Source organism: Hylobates moloch, unplaced genomic scaffold (assembly GCF_009828535.3).
Source record: "Hylobates moloch isolate HMO894 unplaced genomic scaffold, HMol_V3 SCAFFOLD_65, whole genome shotgun sequence".
Lineage (NCBI taxonomy): Eukaryota > Metazoa > Chordata > Mammalia > Primates > Hylobatidae > Hylobates > Hylobates moloch.
In genome coordinates this window covers 61,359-79,095 of record NW_026652340.1, presented here as the reverse complement: position 1 = coordinate 79,095, position 17,737 = coordinate 61,359, and the positions used below count along the sequence as shown (strand labels likewise).

Here is a 17,737-nt window from a genome sequence, read left to right as displayed (position 1 = left end):
TCCCCAGCGTATCCCGCAGAGAGGGTGATTAGGTGTGACTTCTGACCAAAGTTGCTCTGGGGGGGGCGGGGGGATGCACTTTCCTGGTGCTTGTTTTTCCAGCTGGAAACAGGATTCCTAATGGTAACGGTTGAACTTAACGAAGGTGATGGGATGAGAAAAATGCAGAATGCAATATAAATGCTAATCATGGCTTGGATTGTTACTCAGCTCGAGGCTCAGGTTTTCTCCGGCCACCTCCCCAGTTTATGCAACCTTCACACTTTATGTATCAAATCAGAGGTGTTTTCCTTCAGCACGCTAGTGCCTGTGCGCATGGCTAGACTTGAGTGGCTTTACCTAAGAAAATGGCCCTGAGCTGTCATTTTCTTCCCAATATTTATCACTGGAAGTTTGGTTCTAAATTGGAATTGCCTGAACATACAGGAATAACTGAAATAGCTCAGGGCCTTCTCAGTTAACACATGAACAAAGTCTTATAACTATTAATGAAAGGCAAATAATTTGCACATACAATAAGATCCTTATGTTATTTTTATTTTTTTGAGACAGGGTCTCACTCTGTCACCCAGATTGGAGTGCAGTGATGCAATCATAGCTCACTGCAGCCTCAAACTCCCAGGCTCAAGCAATCCTCACACCTCAGCCTCCCAAGTAGCTGGGATTACGGGTGTGCACACCTAATTTTTTCAGTCAGGTCTGGAAGACAAGGAGATAATGATCAGTTGTGAAGATTTTCAGGTAAATCACCACCAAGGTAGGGCTGAAAGCAGAAAGAACTCTGCAGCAGGGAACTATCCAGGGAGGCGGGTATGAGTGGGAGTGAGGATGCATAAAGGGTTGGGAGGGGGCAGGTCAGGGTTGGTGATGAGGCATCCATGGCAGAAACAGGACCTGCAGGGTGAGGTGAGGCTGGCGCAGGGCAGACAAAGTGAGTCTTCCGGTGCAGGCCAGCATGCCTCTTCTTCTCGCTGTGGTTCCAGACCACAGGTTTCTCGCCTGGAAGAACCTTTTCTTTTTGGAAGAGAAAATGCAGTTTTCCCCCTAAAGGGGCATTTTTAGCACTCAAACGTCAGTGGGCTCCTGGAAGGCTTACTGTTTATCTCTTACCCCACAAGTGGACTCCTGGGTGAAGTTAGTTAGCTCCTACCTGTACTCCTGTTAGCTGCAGCCCTGCTGTTTCCAGTGAAGTCATTTCAGGCGGGTATGGGGGACTCCTCTCTGAGGCAGAGGTGTAAGCGTTTCAGTCCCAGATCGGCTACAGGGAGTGGCGCTCAACTCCACTGTGGAGTCGCCAGGCTGCTGTCATTTTGTCCAGAGGAAAAGTCTACCACCTCACATTCGAAGGCAGAGCATGTTTTCTGTGTGCACAGTCTGAACATACTACTTCATGGGTGCTTCTAAAGGACATTTCCACAAACGATTCCCAAAAGCCTAGTTGATGTCTATGTGCCATAAATAGAAGCTCTGCCCCCAGAGAGAAGGGTTCTTTAGCAGCAGAACTCCAGTTTATTAAGACAGGTATGACAAGTAAAATAAAATTCACTTTTTTTTTTTTTTTGCCACTGCTAGGCCAGTATATTTCTGTACAAACAAGATAATGTAAGATTTGACAGTTAAGGCTTTGAAGCACAGCATACAAAATGAAACAATTGAAAACCCCTTCATAAAAATGGGAAAAATTCCCAGGCCAAAGGAAAAAAAAGCCTTCACAGAAAGAGACTGACACTCGACTCCCCCCTGCTGAGGTGTGGCCAGTGAGTCTGGGTCCCGCTGAGGTGTGGCCAGTGAGTCTGGGTGTGAGCTGCCACCTGACGGCCAGCTCTGAGTTATCAAAGGAGCTCAAGTTGAAGACGTCAGCAAGCCAGTCCCTGGCCCCCACACCCGTTCATAGGTAGTCAGAATGGCAAGCCAGCCCCCGGCCCCCACATCCATTCATAGGCAGTTGGAATGCAGATTTCGGTGGCAGGTGGCTCTGCACAGTCCAGAGTGATAAAACAATCACAGATGACTAAATGCCAGGGACTGTGTGAAGTCAGTTACTGCCTGCAGTCTGGGTCACTCTGCCCTTCATCAGACACTGTGGCGGCACCATCACAGTGAGGAGAACAGAGCACAGTTCCTTCCGTGCCTCTTGCCAGCGCTGCTCAAGGTATGCATGGCTGAGTCCTGGACAAGCATTTTGTATTTTTGTAGCTCTCACTCCTTAGGCCCAATTTCAGGTTAAGTCGTTAATTCATTTAGAATGAATATTAAGGATACTGCCTCTAACATATCAATAGCTGTGCTGAGCTGTCTAGGAAGAGAAATTAGTCCAGAGAGGTCCTAAGTATCAAAGCAGATTTTGGAAAGAAAAAAGGCAACACTTCAGTGAGAAAAGCAGCACAAGATCTGGGCTCGGGGACTCTCTTCCCTCTTTCTGAAACATAACTGGTTTTGTATGCGCTCTGAGTCCTAGTTTTTATGTCTTGGCTGAGAACCACAGAGAGGACTAGATATTCATACACGTGAGAGCACACTGAGACTGCATGTTTATTTGGCATAATGCTAGAAAAAAAGTCCCCAAAGAACTGCCAGAACCAGGCCTGTGACCAAGTTTACAGTCATCTAGTTTCTCTTATAATTTCAAAATATCAGATCAGAAGAATCTTTGGCGATTAATCCACTCTCCATTTTACGCGTGAGAAAACCAAGGTCCTGACGGTGTCCCTGGTCCATGTCCAGTGCTTTTCACAATGAGGCTTTTGGCTCTTACCCTCTGAAGTGGGGCAGTGACTCATTGTGAGGGTGCGGGTCAGATCTTGTTAGTTTGATCTTAAGGCACTCACAAAATGCCCTGATTTTTCTTGTCTTTGTGAGAAGACAAAAAACAGTCTGGTAGTTTTTCACATCATCTTGGGAACCCAGAAATATATGTAAAATACTCAGAATTTAAGGGAATGGAAGAAAGAAGAAAATGAGAATCTCTTTTGTGAGTACAGAATTAGAAAAAAAAAAAGGGGGGGGTGGGGAGTGCCAGAGGTGAGCGGGCACAGATCATTACTGGGTGTGTGGCTGAGCTACGTGTCTCCTGGAACGTAAACAATGTTGCTTTATTTCCAATTTCATCTAATCTTCATTGTCATCTCCCAATGAACGGTACTCATAATATGATGAGAAAGTTTCAGAACATGTATATACATGGTTCAGAAACAGTTCGGCTTTCAAAAAGCTGTCAGCTCATGTAGCACGCCCTGGTCTTGAATTTGGTGCTATGCTGACAGCTCTCCTTCTGAATGCAGAGGCACCAGTCCGTGATGAAGTCCACGCTGCAGACGAGGCGAGAGGAGTCTTCTCACCAAAGTCATCCAAAGATAGCTGAGGAAATAATTCTATCTCATTTGTCGATTCCGTTTCAGCACGGCAGCTGTTTTCCACACTGAGACACAGCTGGCGAGCAGTATCTCTTCTGGGAACTGAGATTCCATTTCAGGAAGAATTTCACTTTCTTTAGTTTCCATGTAACTTACCAGAGTGTCTCTCAGGCTGAAAAACCAAAGAATAAGAGAGCATTTAAAACAGTCTCCTCAGCACTGTGGCTCATGTGTGTAAGCCCAGCACTGTGGGAGGCTGAGGTGGGTGGATTAGTGGAGCTCAGGAGTTCAAGACCAGCCTAGGCAACGTGGTGAAACCCTGTCTCTAGCAAAAATACAAAAATTAGCTAGGCACATGGTGGTGTATGCCTATAGTCCCAAGCTACTCAGGAGGCTGAGGTGGGAGGACCACTTAAGCCCAGGAGGTGGAGGCTACAGCAAGCTGAGATTGCACGACTGCGCTCCAGCCTGGCCCACAGCCTGGGCCACAGATTTTTGAGATCCTGTCTCAAAAAAAAAAAGTCTCCCATATAACATAAGGGGACCAATCAGTCCCCTCATGTCACTTTTTCCTGTTGTCATCAGCAGAACCAAAATGCTCGTTAAGACTTAAAATCCTAGGCCGGGTGCAGTGGCTCACACCTATAATCCTAGCACTTTGGGAGGCTGAGGCGGGTGGATCACTTGAAGTCAGGAGTTCGAGACCAACCTAGCCAACATGGAGAAACCCCATCTCTACTAAAAATAAAAAAATTAGCCAGGTGTGGCGGTGGGCGCCTGTAATCCCAGCTACTCGGGAGGCTGAGGCAGGAATATCACTTGAACCCAGGAGGTGGAGCTTGCAGTGAGCCAAGATTGCACCACCGCACTCCAGCCTGGGCAACAGAGTGAGACTCCGCCTCAAAAAAAAAAAAAAAAAAAAAACCCCCAGAAATCCTGAGGAGCAGTTTCAGGTCAATGACCTGAGCTCCTGAACTGGGACTAGCATCCTGGGTTCAAGGCTCTGGTGCCTGACTGCTGCTTCCCACATGCAGTACACAAACACGACAGAAGTCCACGGAGCAAGCCCTGTGCTGGCCCCTTCACATGACTTCAGGCCCTCTAGCAAGGTGAAGTTTATTTACAGGGTTGCATAAACAAGGCCTCCCCATTCAAAAAACCTTGTATTCTATTACATGTTTCACATTAACAAAGACTGGAAATTCTCTAGGAAAGGGATCTTTTTTATCTACATGAAAAGCACAGGCTAGTAAAGACTTGTTGAATAAGTTGAAAGAACATAAATGTATGTAGTATATGCCACATAGCATAATGGAGGAAGATAGCAAATAGGAAACATATTGGTGAGGAAGACTGGAGTTTGATGATCTAGTCAGGAAAACATCAAGTTAAATCCTTACTTTACACCTAAACATAAACTGGTGAATAAAACAAGTATGTGAAAGCACAAAAAGAGAGAGGACAGGCCGGGCGCGGTGGCTCACTCATGTAATCCTAGCACTTTGGGAGGCCGAGGCGGGCAGATCACTTGAGGTCAGGAGATCGAGACCAGCCTGGTCAACATGGTGAAACCCGTCTCTACTAAAAATACAAAAAAATTAGCCGGGCAGATGCATGCCTGTAGTCCCAGCTACTCGGGAGGCTGAGGCAGAAGAATCGCTTGAACCCAGGAGGCAGAGGTTGCAGTGAGCTGAGATCACACCATTGCACTCTAGCCTGGGTGACACAGCAAGAATCCATCTCAAAAAAAGAAAAAAAAAAAAAAAGGCTAGTTTATAATCCTGGGATAAGGAAGATCCTAGTAAGTGTTTTTGTATAGAAACCCTTTTAGGAAAATTCTGTCAGCTTTGACTTCATAAAATTAAAGGCTGAAATAGAGCACTGTGGCACACGGCATAGAAGATGAACCCCTGTTCTATGCAAAGAGCTGTCACAACCATCACGGAGACAAAGCGCAAGAGAAAAAGATATTAAGAGGTAATTTAGGCTGGGTGTGGTGGCCAAAGCTTGTGGATCACTTGAGGTCAGGAGTTCGAGACCAGCCTAGCCAACATGGAGAAACCCCGTCTCTATACTAAAATACAAAAAATTAGCTGGGCATGGTGGTTGGCACTTGTAATCCCAGCTACTAGGGAGGCTGAGGCAGGAGAATCGATTGAACCCAGAAGGCAGCGGTTGCAGTAAGCCAAGATTGTGCCACTGCACTCCAGCCTGGGTGAGAGTGAGACACTGTCTCAAAAAATAAAAAATAAAGGCAATTCAGAGGATGATATACAAATGGATAAATATAAAAAACACGTTCAGCCTCATGGTAAATGGAGAAATACAAGTGAAAATGAGATACCATTTTGGCCATTAGATTGGCAACTATGTAAAAGATGGATAATATCCAATGTTGAATATTCTCATACACTGTATACATTGGTATAGCTTTTTCTATTCTTTTTTTTTTTTGAGATGAAGTCTCCCTCTGTTGCTCAGGCTGGAGTGCAGTGGTGCGATCTCAGCTCACTGCAATCTCCACCTCCCAGGTTAAAGCAATTTTCCTGCCTCAGCCTCCTGAGTAGGTGGGACTACAGGCGTGTACCACCACGCCTGGTTAATTTTTGTATTTTTAGTAGAAACACAGTTTCACCAGTTGGCCAGGCTGGTCTTGAACTCCTGACCTCAGGTGATCCACCCACCTCGGCCTCCCAGAGTGCTGGGATTACAGGGTAAGCCTCCACACCCGGCCTAAGGTAGCTTTTTCTATCAAATTTAAAGTGTACCTCTATTTGACATAGTCTACTTGTTAAAAGTAGAATATATGACTTTTAGGCTGGGTGTAGTGGCTCGCGCCTTTTCATTCTAGCACTTCGAGAGGCCAAGGAGGGCAGATCACTTGAGGCCGGGAGTTCGAGACCAGCCTGGCCAACGCAGTGAAACTGTCTCTACTAAAAATACAAAAATTAGCCAGGCGTGGTGGTACACGCCTGTAGTCCCAGCTACTTGGGAGGCTGAGGCATGAGACTTGCTTGAACCCGGGAGGTGGAGGTTGCAGTGAGCCAAGGTTGCAGTGAGTTGAGATTACTCCACTGCACTCCAGCCTGGGTAACAGAGCAAGACTCTTGTCTGAAAAAAAACTTGTGTAATTGCTTAAAGAAAACCCAGTAGAGATTAAAACCAAAAAGCCAGTCCTCAGGTCCCCTGGTAATGGCAAAAAGCAGGAAATGGGATCTTGTGGTAAGAAAAGAACCATTTTTGTGTCTATAGAAGATCACAAGAGAGAGCACAACACTGTGTCTGCCCTGCCCTGTAGGTGTGCAGATCCATACCTCCACTCAGGGTTGAAGCTCCCCTCGGTTTGGGGGTTCTTTAGTTTCAAGAGTATCATTTCGTGCAGCTCTAGCAGGAAGGCATCTAGGCCAATCTGATTTAGGAATGTGCTGAGGAGCTTAGCATTTTCCGGGCTCAGATCCACTTTGTACCTTGAACTGATTTCCCCAAATGGCTCCTAAAACGACGGAAGAGCAAATGAAGCATTAAAGCTTGCAGGGAGAAGGGAGCGCAGTCCCTCTGTCCAGTGGAGAGGAAGAGACCAGACTTACTTTCTGCAGCCGCAGCAGCTGTTCAGACTTATGAGCAGACAGGAACTGCCAGAGGGCAATGGTGTGTTTTAACTGGCATCTGTTTAAGGCCTGCAGAAGGAATAGAATTCCTGAGTGGGGGCTGAGGTCTCACACCTGCACTCGTGTCGTGCACCAGGGAGCCTGAGTGCCCTCCACACAGGCATTCTTCTCTTCGTTCTGCCCTGTACTCATGTGATCTCCCTCCTTGTGAAGGCCATCTCTGTCCTATCTACCAGTTCCCTCCTGCGGCACCTCACAGTCCGCTCACATCACGCGGTTTGCAGGGGCCTCATGTACTCAGTCACATTTGGGCTCTATCTAGACTGCTGGCATTTCTAGCGCGTCTGTCTCTACTGTCCCTGGTGTGTCCTGTTTATGCTGGACTCACTGGGTGTGCAGTTGTTCTTGTCTCCTCATCCTTTTCAGGAGCGCCTAGAGTGGCACTCCCTGAATGCTCCTATCCCTCGCAGGAAGCAGGAGACCAGGGTGAGGGGCTGTGCCGATTTCCTTTTCGGTGTGAGACCCACCTTTAACACGTGAGTCGTCTGATCACCCATTTTCAGGCTGTCTTGAGTATACACATTCAGGTGCATGTTTGGATCCCCACCAGCTGTGCTCAGAAACCCCAGAGTGACTTCTACGATAGACAGCGCTTCACAGGCATCGCTGTAGGACTGCAGCTGTCCACTGATGGCACTAATGACCGAGCTGGGGAGAGGGTCCTGGAAAATGAAAAGCAGGAGAGGGATGTCTATGGGCTGGGTTTCTGGTGTCTCACCACCTGGTAAGAGAGCTGAGCCCCTTCACTGCCCAAGCCACATGTGGGGTCAACTCTCTAAGAGTTGACACTTGGGCGCACTGTGTGCAGGCAGTTCCTGGAGGTCATGGAGAAGACACACAGGTCTACCTATGCAGACAGCAGGAACAAACCGGTTCCATGGACTTTCTGCTTCAGCAGGCATGGCCATGACATCATTCCTAAGAATCGAACCCACAAGATGTCAATCTGCTTTTACTCTACAAGAAAACTTGCTGATTTGCTGTCTTGCTTGCCCTCTGCAAGGGAGCCCCCTGGGGTCCTCAGGGAGGCCGCAGAAACCGTGGCTCACAGCAAACACCCGGGGCAAGGCTGGAGTAGGCCCAACATGGAGGAAACACACCGAGAAGGCAGAAAGCCCCATGCACAGGATCAGGTTTATCGGGATCACCTGCGCCATTTTGTTCTTGATGTCCATAAAGAGATGTTCATAGTTCCAGTCGTGTCTGTATACCAGAGTGGGTATTCCCTAAATTGGGAAAGAAAAGTTTTTTAAAATTAAATCCATCATGGACATTTCCAGCAGATGACAAACAGAATCTGCAGCCAGAACACTCCAGCGTAGTGCCACGCTGCCCAGTGTATCCCTTGGCTAAGAGCGCCCCTCTCTGTCATTAACCCACCATCTATGGAAATAGTAACACAACTGGGAATCCAGCGGAGTCCCCACAGCCAATTACATGACAAGATATTGTCACATCATCGTGACCTGCTTCGCCACAGGAGGTGCTAGGGCAACAGGTATTTGTGCATATCCCATTCATTTATTCATTCAGCCACTAAAGGCACAGACCATGCACAGGCAGTCACTCTGCCAGAGGACATGGCTGTGAGAATGAATTAAAAACCGCCTTTGGGAGGCAGAGACGGGCGGATCACGAGGTCAAGAGATCGAGACCATCTTGGCTAACACAGTGAAACCCCGTCTCTATTAAAAATACAAAAAAAATTAGCCAGGCCTGGTGGCGGGTGCCTGTCGTCCCAGCTACTCGGGAGGCTGAGGCAGGAGAATGGCATGAGTGAACCTGGAAGGTGGAGCTTGCAGCGAGCTGAGATCGCACCACTGCACTCCAGCCTGGGTGACAGAGCGAGACTCTGTCTCAAAAAAAAAAAAAAAAAAAAAAAGCCGTGGGCTCTCACAGTTTCTGGCCCAGTTGCGGGTGGTACCATACATAAGTACAGTAGATTTGACTGCAGCTGGAAGGAACAAGTGCGTCCAGCGAAAGAACAGAGATGGGGAAGTGCCTGCTGTGTGGCTCCAGTGCGTGAGGTCACGGGATGCAGTTCAGGGAAATGGGCTAAGTGGCTGGAGGCAGGGCTGGAAGGTTGGGCTGGGCCGAGCTACAGGGCCTCCCATACCAGACAACAGAGTGTCGGCTTTATCCCATATGCTGTGAGAGGCCAGGCAGGGTCATCCGGCACAGGGTGAAGAGAGCCAGATGTGGGTTTAGGCCGTGGACTGAAGAACCTGGAGGTGGGCACCAGTTAGGAGTGGCTAGCAGTCCAACGTACAAGATGCTTCTAACTACAGAGTGGGCTTTGGCAGTCAGGTGAGGACACACAGAAGGCACAGCTAATGGCACCTGCTGGCAGGTTACCCATGGAGGCTGAAGGAAGAGGGGCTGTGGGGGTGGTAGTGCCATTAACTGGTAGAATCAAGACCTCAACAGTCAGCTGGGTACGGTGGCTCACGCCTGTAATCCCAGCACTTTGGGAGGCCTAGGCGGGTGGATCCCTTGAGCCCAAGAGCTCGAGACCAGCTGGGCAACGTGGTGAAGCCCCATCTCTACCAAAAAATATACAAATTAGCCGGGCACGGTGGTGCACACCTGTGATCTCAGCTATTTGGGAAGCTGATGTGAGAGGATCGCTTGAGCCCAGAGGTAGAGGCTTGGCACCACTGCCCTGCAGCCTGGGCGACAGAGTGAGACCCTGTTTCAAAAAAAGACCTCAACAGTTCCTTGGGGGACTGCGGTGCAGATGGCCCTGCAGGAGAGCATTCAGGAGAGCCCTGCGGCCCGGAGATACCGGTGGCATGGTGGCCTTGGGAGCTGCAGGTGTGAGGGAGGGGACACAGACCAGACTGCAGGGTGAGGTGCTGCTTCCCTCTCGCGAGAAACACACCAAGGGCTGCTTGTTCACAACAGACACACCGACCAAATGAGCAGCAGTGGCAGGAGTCAGCCCTACCTTGAGGCTCAGCCGGGGCTTGCCCTGGAGGAAGCGGCTGACAATCTGCCGCTGAATCTTCTCCAGATCGAACTCCTGCAGGGTCTCTCTGTCCTGCTCCACCTGGTACTGGCAGTTGGAGAGAATCAGTGGAGTCAGGTCCCGCTCCACTTCGTAACTGATGACATGCAGGTCAGTGACCTCGGCGGCATCCACGGAATAGCTGAGGGGCAGAAAGACAGTGCTCAGCGTCCAGGCCGGGCATGCAGACCAAGGGCTCTACGTTGCAGGGAGCCGGCTCCTATTTCTCACAGTTGGAGCAGAGGAAAACCCTACCCAAGTATGGGGCGGGTCGCTGGTGGGGGCGGCTGAAGGAGTGACTGTCTGTTAGGGAAGGGGCTGAAGCTTGCTTATGTCTGCCCCACTGGGCTTAGGGACTCCGGGCTGAGCAGGCGCCACTTCCTGGTGGCTCGTGCACACACCTGTTGTTTCCCTCGGAGAGTTTTTCCACGGCATAGACAATTTCATTGTGTAGGTGAATCAAGTAGCTGACGAGAGCAGTAGCACAGAGGCCCAGGCCCCGTCGGCGTGGCAAGAGGATCTCAAAATCAGTGTCCAGATCCAAGTCAGTGCTGCAGTAGGCTTTGGGTAGGTTGATCACGCCTTTAAACGACAGGGTTATGCTTAAGCAGAGAGGAGTTCCAACTCCTCACAGAATCTAGGTGTGGGGAGGAGGGATGCAGAAGCCATCAGCTCCACACACAGCCGGGAGCCAGGTCTCGGTTCTGCCCCATCTCGTATGCTGATAGAGTTTCAAATGCTTTCAGCTTCCTTTTGATGCCATATTTAGGGACTGAAGAGGACTGAGGGTTTATTTTCCTGACACTATTTTACTTATCCAGACACCACCATCAAAAGAGACACAAGTTAAGCATTAACAGTGCTGGCCAGGTGCAGTGGCTCACGCTTGTAATGCTAGCACTTTGGGAGGCCAAGGCAGGTGGATTGCCTGAGCTCAGGAGTTTGAGACCAGCCTGGGCAACGTGGTGAAACCCTGTCTCTACGAGGGGCTGAGGCAGGAGAATTGCTTGAATCCGGGAGGCAGAGGTTGCAATGAGCCGAGATGGTGCCACTGCACTCCAGCCTGGCGACAGAGCAAGACTCCATCTCAAAAACAAAAACAAACACAGTGCTGTGTGTTGAGAGGTATGGGCCGAGTCAGGCTGATGAGAAGAGCTTTCAGACCAGGCTCTCCTGGAATGCTTAGTGGTACAGGGGACAGGACACTAACCGTTCGTCTCAAGCGATCTCCTCAGTTTGTTCCATGTCGACAGAAAGACTGTGATCCTGTTCTGAAGTAGCTGCCTCAACCCATCTGTTGAACAGAATACTTTATAAGAACCGTATGATAGCAACCCCCTGAAAGGGCCAAACCACCCTAGTTACGTGCTCTGCCGAGAGCCCATCTTTGCTGCTTTGTGCAGTCACAAGCATGTCTGAGGTGCTGTTTGAAGCAGTGAGCTGAGTTTGAGGAGCAAGAGAGGGAGGTGCTTTTCAGCTGTGGCGAAAGCTTCTAATATGTTTTTGGGGTTCAAGCACCCTTCACCGCATGGTAAAGGCTTAGGCTATAGAGCACCCATCAGCGCCTCCTCCCCTGCATCCCACCCTGTCCCCCTATGCAGTGATCCTTTCGAACCACCAAACACGGGACAGTCCTGGTCTTGTCAGAGCAGAGCTGCACCTGAGCTGTGCTTGCTGAGGAAGCCTCTGATGGAGTTGTATTCAACTTGCGGGACGTTCTGGAACTGCTTCACTAGACCCCTTTGCAAGGCCAAAATCTCAGGCAGGAACTTTACCAGCCTTAGCTCTGCTTCCTGGAGAAGGGAAGACCACCCGGTAACAATTTTTATTTACCTAAAAAATGTTATTGGGGATACAGACTTTGAGACTGGCTGCGAGACTTGTATTTGTAGCTTAATCTGGTCAGTGTCATTTCCTGTGATGCAGCATCGAGCTTGAAAACGGGAAAAGGGCTTCCCACAAGTTCTTCCCACAAGTCTACAGACAGTGCAGTGTGTTAGAAATGGAGGGCGGAGAAGAGGGAGCCCAGCCTCTATGGAGCTGACACATCAGCCGCGTCCACCAAAGGCTGATGAAGGAAATCTGTCCCTTGGGCCCATGTGACTGGCTGGGTACGGAGAGAAGCTGCTGAAAGAAGAGACCCAGAGCTTAGGCAGCGAGGGCTGGCCTTATTCTTGGGTGTCCTTCCAAAGACCTAGGATCTAAGCATCTTCGATGTAATGAAACTGCATCTCAGAGAGAGACCACAGTATTGACAGGAAGTCCTTCCTGTCATTGTGAACTCATCCTCCTCAACTGATAAACAGAAGTTCCCAAATCATCTTCATCCTTGCTAGACAGCAAATACTAGTCCATGGAGAGAAATGATTAGACAATCTATTGTAGAAAATGAAAGTGCGAATGGATGAAAGTTAGTATATTTCTAATTCCAACAGATGTGACCAGTACACTTGACTGCTCCCCAGTACCCCACCACCGCCAGCACACACCCACTCACTCCCATCTTCCATCTACGCCTCGATGCTTAGGCACAGGGAGGAGTTTTGTTTGATCTGCCCATGCTCCAGCACTGTGGACAGAGAGGAACAGAGTGGCTAGGAAAGAGCTGCATCCTTTTCTGTCTGGCTGAGTGATGAGGGGAGGTCCTCTCCTGGCCTCCAGCTTCCCAACAGGTCATTGCTAATCCCAACCTGGGTGTGTAATTCGTCTGTGACTTTACGCTTCTGGCAATCTTACAGTTTGATATGTACAAAGATCTCTAGCCCTGAGTCTTCTGCTACATCCTATTCAAAATCAAAGCACTGAAATAGTCCGTTAAGAATGAATATACTATGTAAAAGCCCAGGGCCTTCAGGTCTACTGGGGAACTCTGCACCGAAAAAGGGAGGGAGCCACAGTAAGCCAGACGTACCTTCTGCAGGAAATGCCAGAGGATGGGCACTCTTTCTTTGCCATTTTTCTGTTCCACAATGTGCTGGAGGTACTCAACTGTAATCCTTTTCCTGCAGCTCCAAATCTTAGAGCAATGGACCACACTTTTCCGGGGCAGGTGGTGCAGGAAGGTCACTGGGTCACCATATATTATTTTGGCCACAGGGTTAGAGCTGATACGCTTATCTTGGCTGATGAGATCATTCACGGTGGGAATGGTTTTATCTAGATGCTGGATGGAGAAAATGAAAAAAAAATTCTGGAAGTGAGGTATTGCTACAAACAGATTGTAACACCCAGTAACTCCACCAGTGGGCATCTGCATACAAGGGCATTTGTCCCCTGCTCTGAGCATGTAATCAGGTATTCCCTTTGATCTTCTAATTTCAGTGTCATTTATAGATGTATGTCTCCCCAAACAGAATGAGATTCAGAAACCTATATTACTCTTAGTAACATTCTGGCTGCTAGATGAGTAATCTATGATTGTCAGTTCATTTTTAGTGCATATATATGTGATAGTTTATTTCTCTACCTCATACATTACATTCTGCTGTAAAAAGTAATGGAGAGAAAAATACTGCCTGCACTTGCTGGATTCCCAGGAATTCCTCGGACTGACTTCATGACCAGCTGCAGGAGGGAAGAGCACTTGGGGACGGGAGGAGGATGGAGTGACTCGAGGTGGGGAGCATCAGAATCTGGGGCTCAGCCAAAGGCTCTTGCTGGCACCTCTATGAGGGGCAACAGGCAAGGAGCATTCAGCGGACGCCGAGACCCTTCCTTTCTGGACAGAGGAGCAACACAGCTGTCACCACTTACTGCTTACCTCCAGTTCAGGAGAAATCACAGCTGCGATTTCCTTTTCCCAGTTGTTCCTCATTTCTTTAGTTGACAATCTTGGGTCAAAATTTAAAAACCCTACAAAACTCCAAATGTGTAGGTTACCCAAGGCACAAAGAATACAGCAGTCTGTGTATAATAAACCCTAAATAAGTGTTTAATAGAAATAACACTGGTTTTCAGGTAATAGCTTTCTAAATTAATCTAAGTATTTTGAAATACTTCCTGTTGTTATCACCAACTTAATGATCTTTTGAAGATAACGTCAATCTCTAAAAATTCCTCTACCCTACATAATTGTAATCTTAGAACCATTTTGAAAAAAAATACTGAAAGAACAGAACTTAAGCTCCAAAGCCCAGGGAATAGTAAGAGTGGCCCAGGCTACCGCCAGCCATCTCAGCTGCTGCCACCCAAGCCCTGAGGCAGACCACACAGATGCAGAGTGCTGCGGGAACTGTCCACCTGCTTCCAGGATTCTGTCATTTCATCAGTGTGAGTGTGGGTGCGCTCACCTTGCTGAAATCCCACCAGAATAAGAGGCTTAAAATAAAATCAGATTGTTCAAAATGGAAAATAAATAGGAATGCCAGTTTTGGACAAAGAAGTACCTGAGGTGGGAGCAGATTTTCTTGTCATGGGGCAGGACTTCTTATTGCTGTTATTGTTATTACTTTAAATTAACATTGTCCTCACAATGGTAATTGTGATTTTTGCAGATTAGCAAAGGAAAATCACTTTTAATTCCACCACTCACAGATTACCATTTTACTAAGTTATCTTACAGACCTTTTCTTTCTGTATGGATTTAAATTTTTAAAATAGAAAATTAGCTCAGTGAATACAATATTCTATAGCTTTTTTTTTTTTTACATAACTGTGGACATATAAACATTTAATAAATTAGCACACAACTATGATGGTGATTGATCCTTTGACACACATGCTCCGTGTGGACAACACGTGCTCCCAGCATGGTAGGGGAATGACCTACAGGGCTGACTTGAGAACTGAAGACTCCCCATATATCACTTGTGTGCAGACGCTCCTGAATACTGCAGGTCTTAGCCAGGCAGGGGTGAATGGAGGGAACAGAGCAGCTCCTTCCAGCCTCTGGGCAAGCAAAGTGCTTCCTTTTTCCAGCTCCAGGCATCGCCTTCCCTAGACACAGTTTTCTCTCTGTGTGTTCTCTCATTCTTTCCAGCAACAGCACAGACAGAGCTCAGACTGGCTGCGTGTGGGGTGGCCCACAAGGCAGCGAACCTGCTTGCACTGCTGTTGTGCTGTGTGATCCCCGCCCAGCCCTTGCCCCTTTCCTCACTTTTGCTAGAGAGCTGGTGCTGCTCTTGGAGAAGCCTGCGCAGGACGAGGTGGACCACGCTGATGGTCTCGTCGGCACTGTGTCCCAGCATCTTGGCCAACTGCTCCAGGTCCTTCAGGATGTGCTGCTGCAGAAAGCCTTTTGGATCCCTCGCTGGAGGCTTAATGATGTTTATCAGAGCCTGTGGGGGCAATGGAACAGAGCGTTCAGCGGGGATCTGGTTTGTAGAGAAGATGGTGAGCCTGGTAGAGGCCATTGGGAGTGGAGCACCAGCATAGAGGCGGCAGGCGGTTTCTAAGATGAAAACTGCGGAGTGATCCAGGTGTGATTCAAACAGGTGAAAGGAGGCTAGCAAGCGGAACAGCTGCTGGCTTTTCTGTTATTACAGTGAGATAAAGAATTTTCAGATTGTACTGTTGGCCATCTTGGTTATGCAGTGTGCTCTTTCTTCCCTAGCTACAATGAAGACACAGGTAAAATAATGAAGATGTCAGCCTCTCTACTCCCAGATGTGGACCAAAGACACAGAGTGTTAATTTGAAGTGGATTTTATATAATCTGGGAAGTAGTTCCCCCCATACCATCATATGCCACAGGGGGAAACATGAAGATGTATAACTTGGCTATTACTTTGTAGACTAATTATCTCCAAAACGCGTAGATGGCAGCTAGGACTCGAGACAAAAGGACTCCCTGGGAAGAAGCGAAAGCAGGTTCTTGCTAGAGTAACTTAGCACATTGTTTGGCAGCACTGGGTTATACCTGGGAACTCTGGGAAGCTCCCAGAAGCAGAGCCAAGTGAGTGAGTAGCCGGATAAGGATGAAGACCACTGGGGGCAGCCCTCGGTCACATGTCACCACGTCTCTCTGCTGCGGGTCGCCTAGCACATGGCCGGTCTGCGTTCTGTCTGCGCTGTTGCTGGAAAGAACGAGAGAACACAAGACAGAGGCTGAGGCTGGCCGCTTCGGCGCGCTGCACATTCTCAGCACTTGGAGTGAGGCTCACGGCTGAGAAGAGAGTTATGTCAAAAGTTCTTGCTGTTCCACAAAGCCTGGACCATGTTCCTAAGAGTCACTCTCATGACAGACTCGCCTTTCCGGCGGACCAGACCGCACCGCATTCTCAGCGTCAGGTGGCTGTGCTGTGTGCTATTGATGCTGATCCCCGGGCAGGGTGTTAGGACGCAGGCCCGGACCCGTCTTTTCCACTGAAGTCTTTGTCAGGAGAGGAGCGGTTAGGCTAAGAACAGCTAGAGTTTGGGAGGACAGTTGGCATCCCATGGGTGTCCATATCGTTCTCATTTCCCCAAAGGAAAAACTGGGATCTAAAGTCCGGCAGACAGGAGATGCAGTGTGGCAGATGCTCTCAGTGGCAAAACTATTAGAGGTTGGAGGACACTGTGATAGTTTCTGGAGATAACATGAAAGTATTTTAAGCTGTGACTGCAGGGAACAGTCAGAATGTGAGGCCCCCATGCAGGTCCCACTCACTCTCTGAAAGGAGCATTTAGAACCATATTCATCTCAGCATAGGATTGTGGGATCGGATTTGTATCTGGATTCTGAAGTCTGGTATTTCATAAGACTATGTCTCTTCATTTTTCTCAAAAAATAAAAAACAGAGAAAGCTAAGATTGCTGGCAAGTGAGATGGCATCTGCTGAGACAGACAGATGCCCAGGTTTTGGTCCTGCAGACATAGATGTCCCCGTGAATTAGATCATCTGTTTATGTCATGCATATTTCTACAGAAGGTGCACCCAAGGCCCAAAAGGAAGGCATCTGTATTCATATTAACAGCTGTTAATCGGTAGCCTGCTTTGCGTTTCAGGGCCCAGGGAGCCAACAACAGATCAGATGCCTCCCTGCTGCGTGACTGCTGGGACTCTGGCATTGCTATTCAATATAACACAGGGCCACATGTACTGGAGTAATTAGTACTATCTTGAGTATCACTTTATCAGCTGGAATAAAAACAGCCCAACACCCCAAGGTTTGAGTACTTAGGAAATAGAATCCTGACCCACATACTTGACCAGATGAAAGCCGTCCTGAGGTTTGTGGTTAGTGCCTCCAATCGGCGCATGGCAGTCAATGCAGGTGCTCTGTTCCATCGGCTGGCCACACTAGGGTGAAGACAGGGCACTAGAACCACTTCTGGAGCAGTACTGTTTTATTCACAAATGCCATCATGCAAATGAACACCTCCTTATCACCGGTGGACGTGAGCACCCTCGGATTGTCTGTCCCAGTGTGTGCTTGTTTCGGGTGGGTGGAGAACCCATGGGGACAGGGTAGGTACTCACTAATGTTGCACATGGGCAAACTGGAACTGTTTTTTTAATAAGTGAGACAATTTAAGCTTTATTCCCAGAGTGACACTTTATAGACAAATACATAAAATTCAACCTTTCTTTCTTGTATTCAGCACTTTTTCCATCCCTCCATCTATCACACTAGCCTGTGGCACTTCATGATCTAATACCAAGAATACTAGAATAGCTTCCAAACTGACTTCCTTATGTCCATTTGGACTTTTTCACATATTAATTTTTATGAGACAGAGCCTCTGTCCTCCAGGCTGGAGTACAGTGGCACCATCACGGCTCACTACA

General features: G+C 48.3%; 1 protein-coding gene across 1 annotated transcript in view; it reads right to left on the bottom strand.

Annotated features, from left to right (window-relative positions):
- Positions 1-537: 537 nt before the first annotated feature.
- The window catches only part of LOC116463796 (E3 ubiquitin-protein ligase RNF213-like), a gene marked incomplete at its 5' end in the record, with an annotated part of 78,432 nt that continues 61,232 nt past the window's right edge, over positions 538-17,737 (bottom strand). The window contains 14 exons of the mRNA XM_032147060.2: positions 538-3,525; positions 6,668-6,846; positions 6,941-7,030; positions 7,489-7,683; positions 8,170-8,247; positions 9,969-10,170; positions 10,430-10,610; positions 11,239-11,322; positions 11,689-11,821; positions 12,940-13,191; positions 13,789-13,880; positions 15,124-15,304; positions 15,886-16,042; positions 17,154-17,248. Coding sequence (XP_032002951.1) covers positions 3,372-3,525; positions 6,668-6,846; positions 6,941-7,030; positions 7,489-7,683; positions 8,170-8,247; positions 9,969-10,170; positions 10,430-10,610; positions 11,239-11,322; positions 11,689-11,821; positions 12,940-13,191; positions 13,789-13,880; positions 15,124-15,304; positions 15,886-16,042; positions 17,154-17,248 — 2,073 coding nt within the window. The remainder of the gene's footprint in view (positions 3,526-6,667; positions 6,847-6,940; positions 7,031-7,488; positions 7,684-8,169; positions 8,248-9,968; positions 10,171-10,429; positions 10,611-11,238; positions 11,323-11,688; positions 11,822-12,939; positions 13,192-13,788; positions 13,881-15,123; positions 15,305-15,885; positions 16,043-17,153; positions 17,249-17,737) is intronic.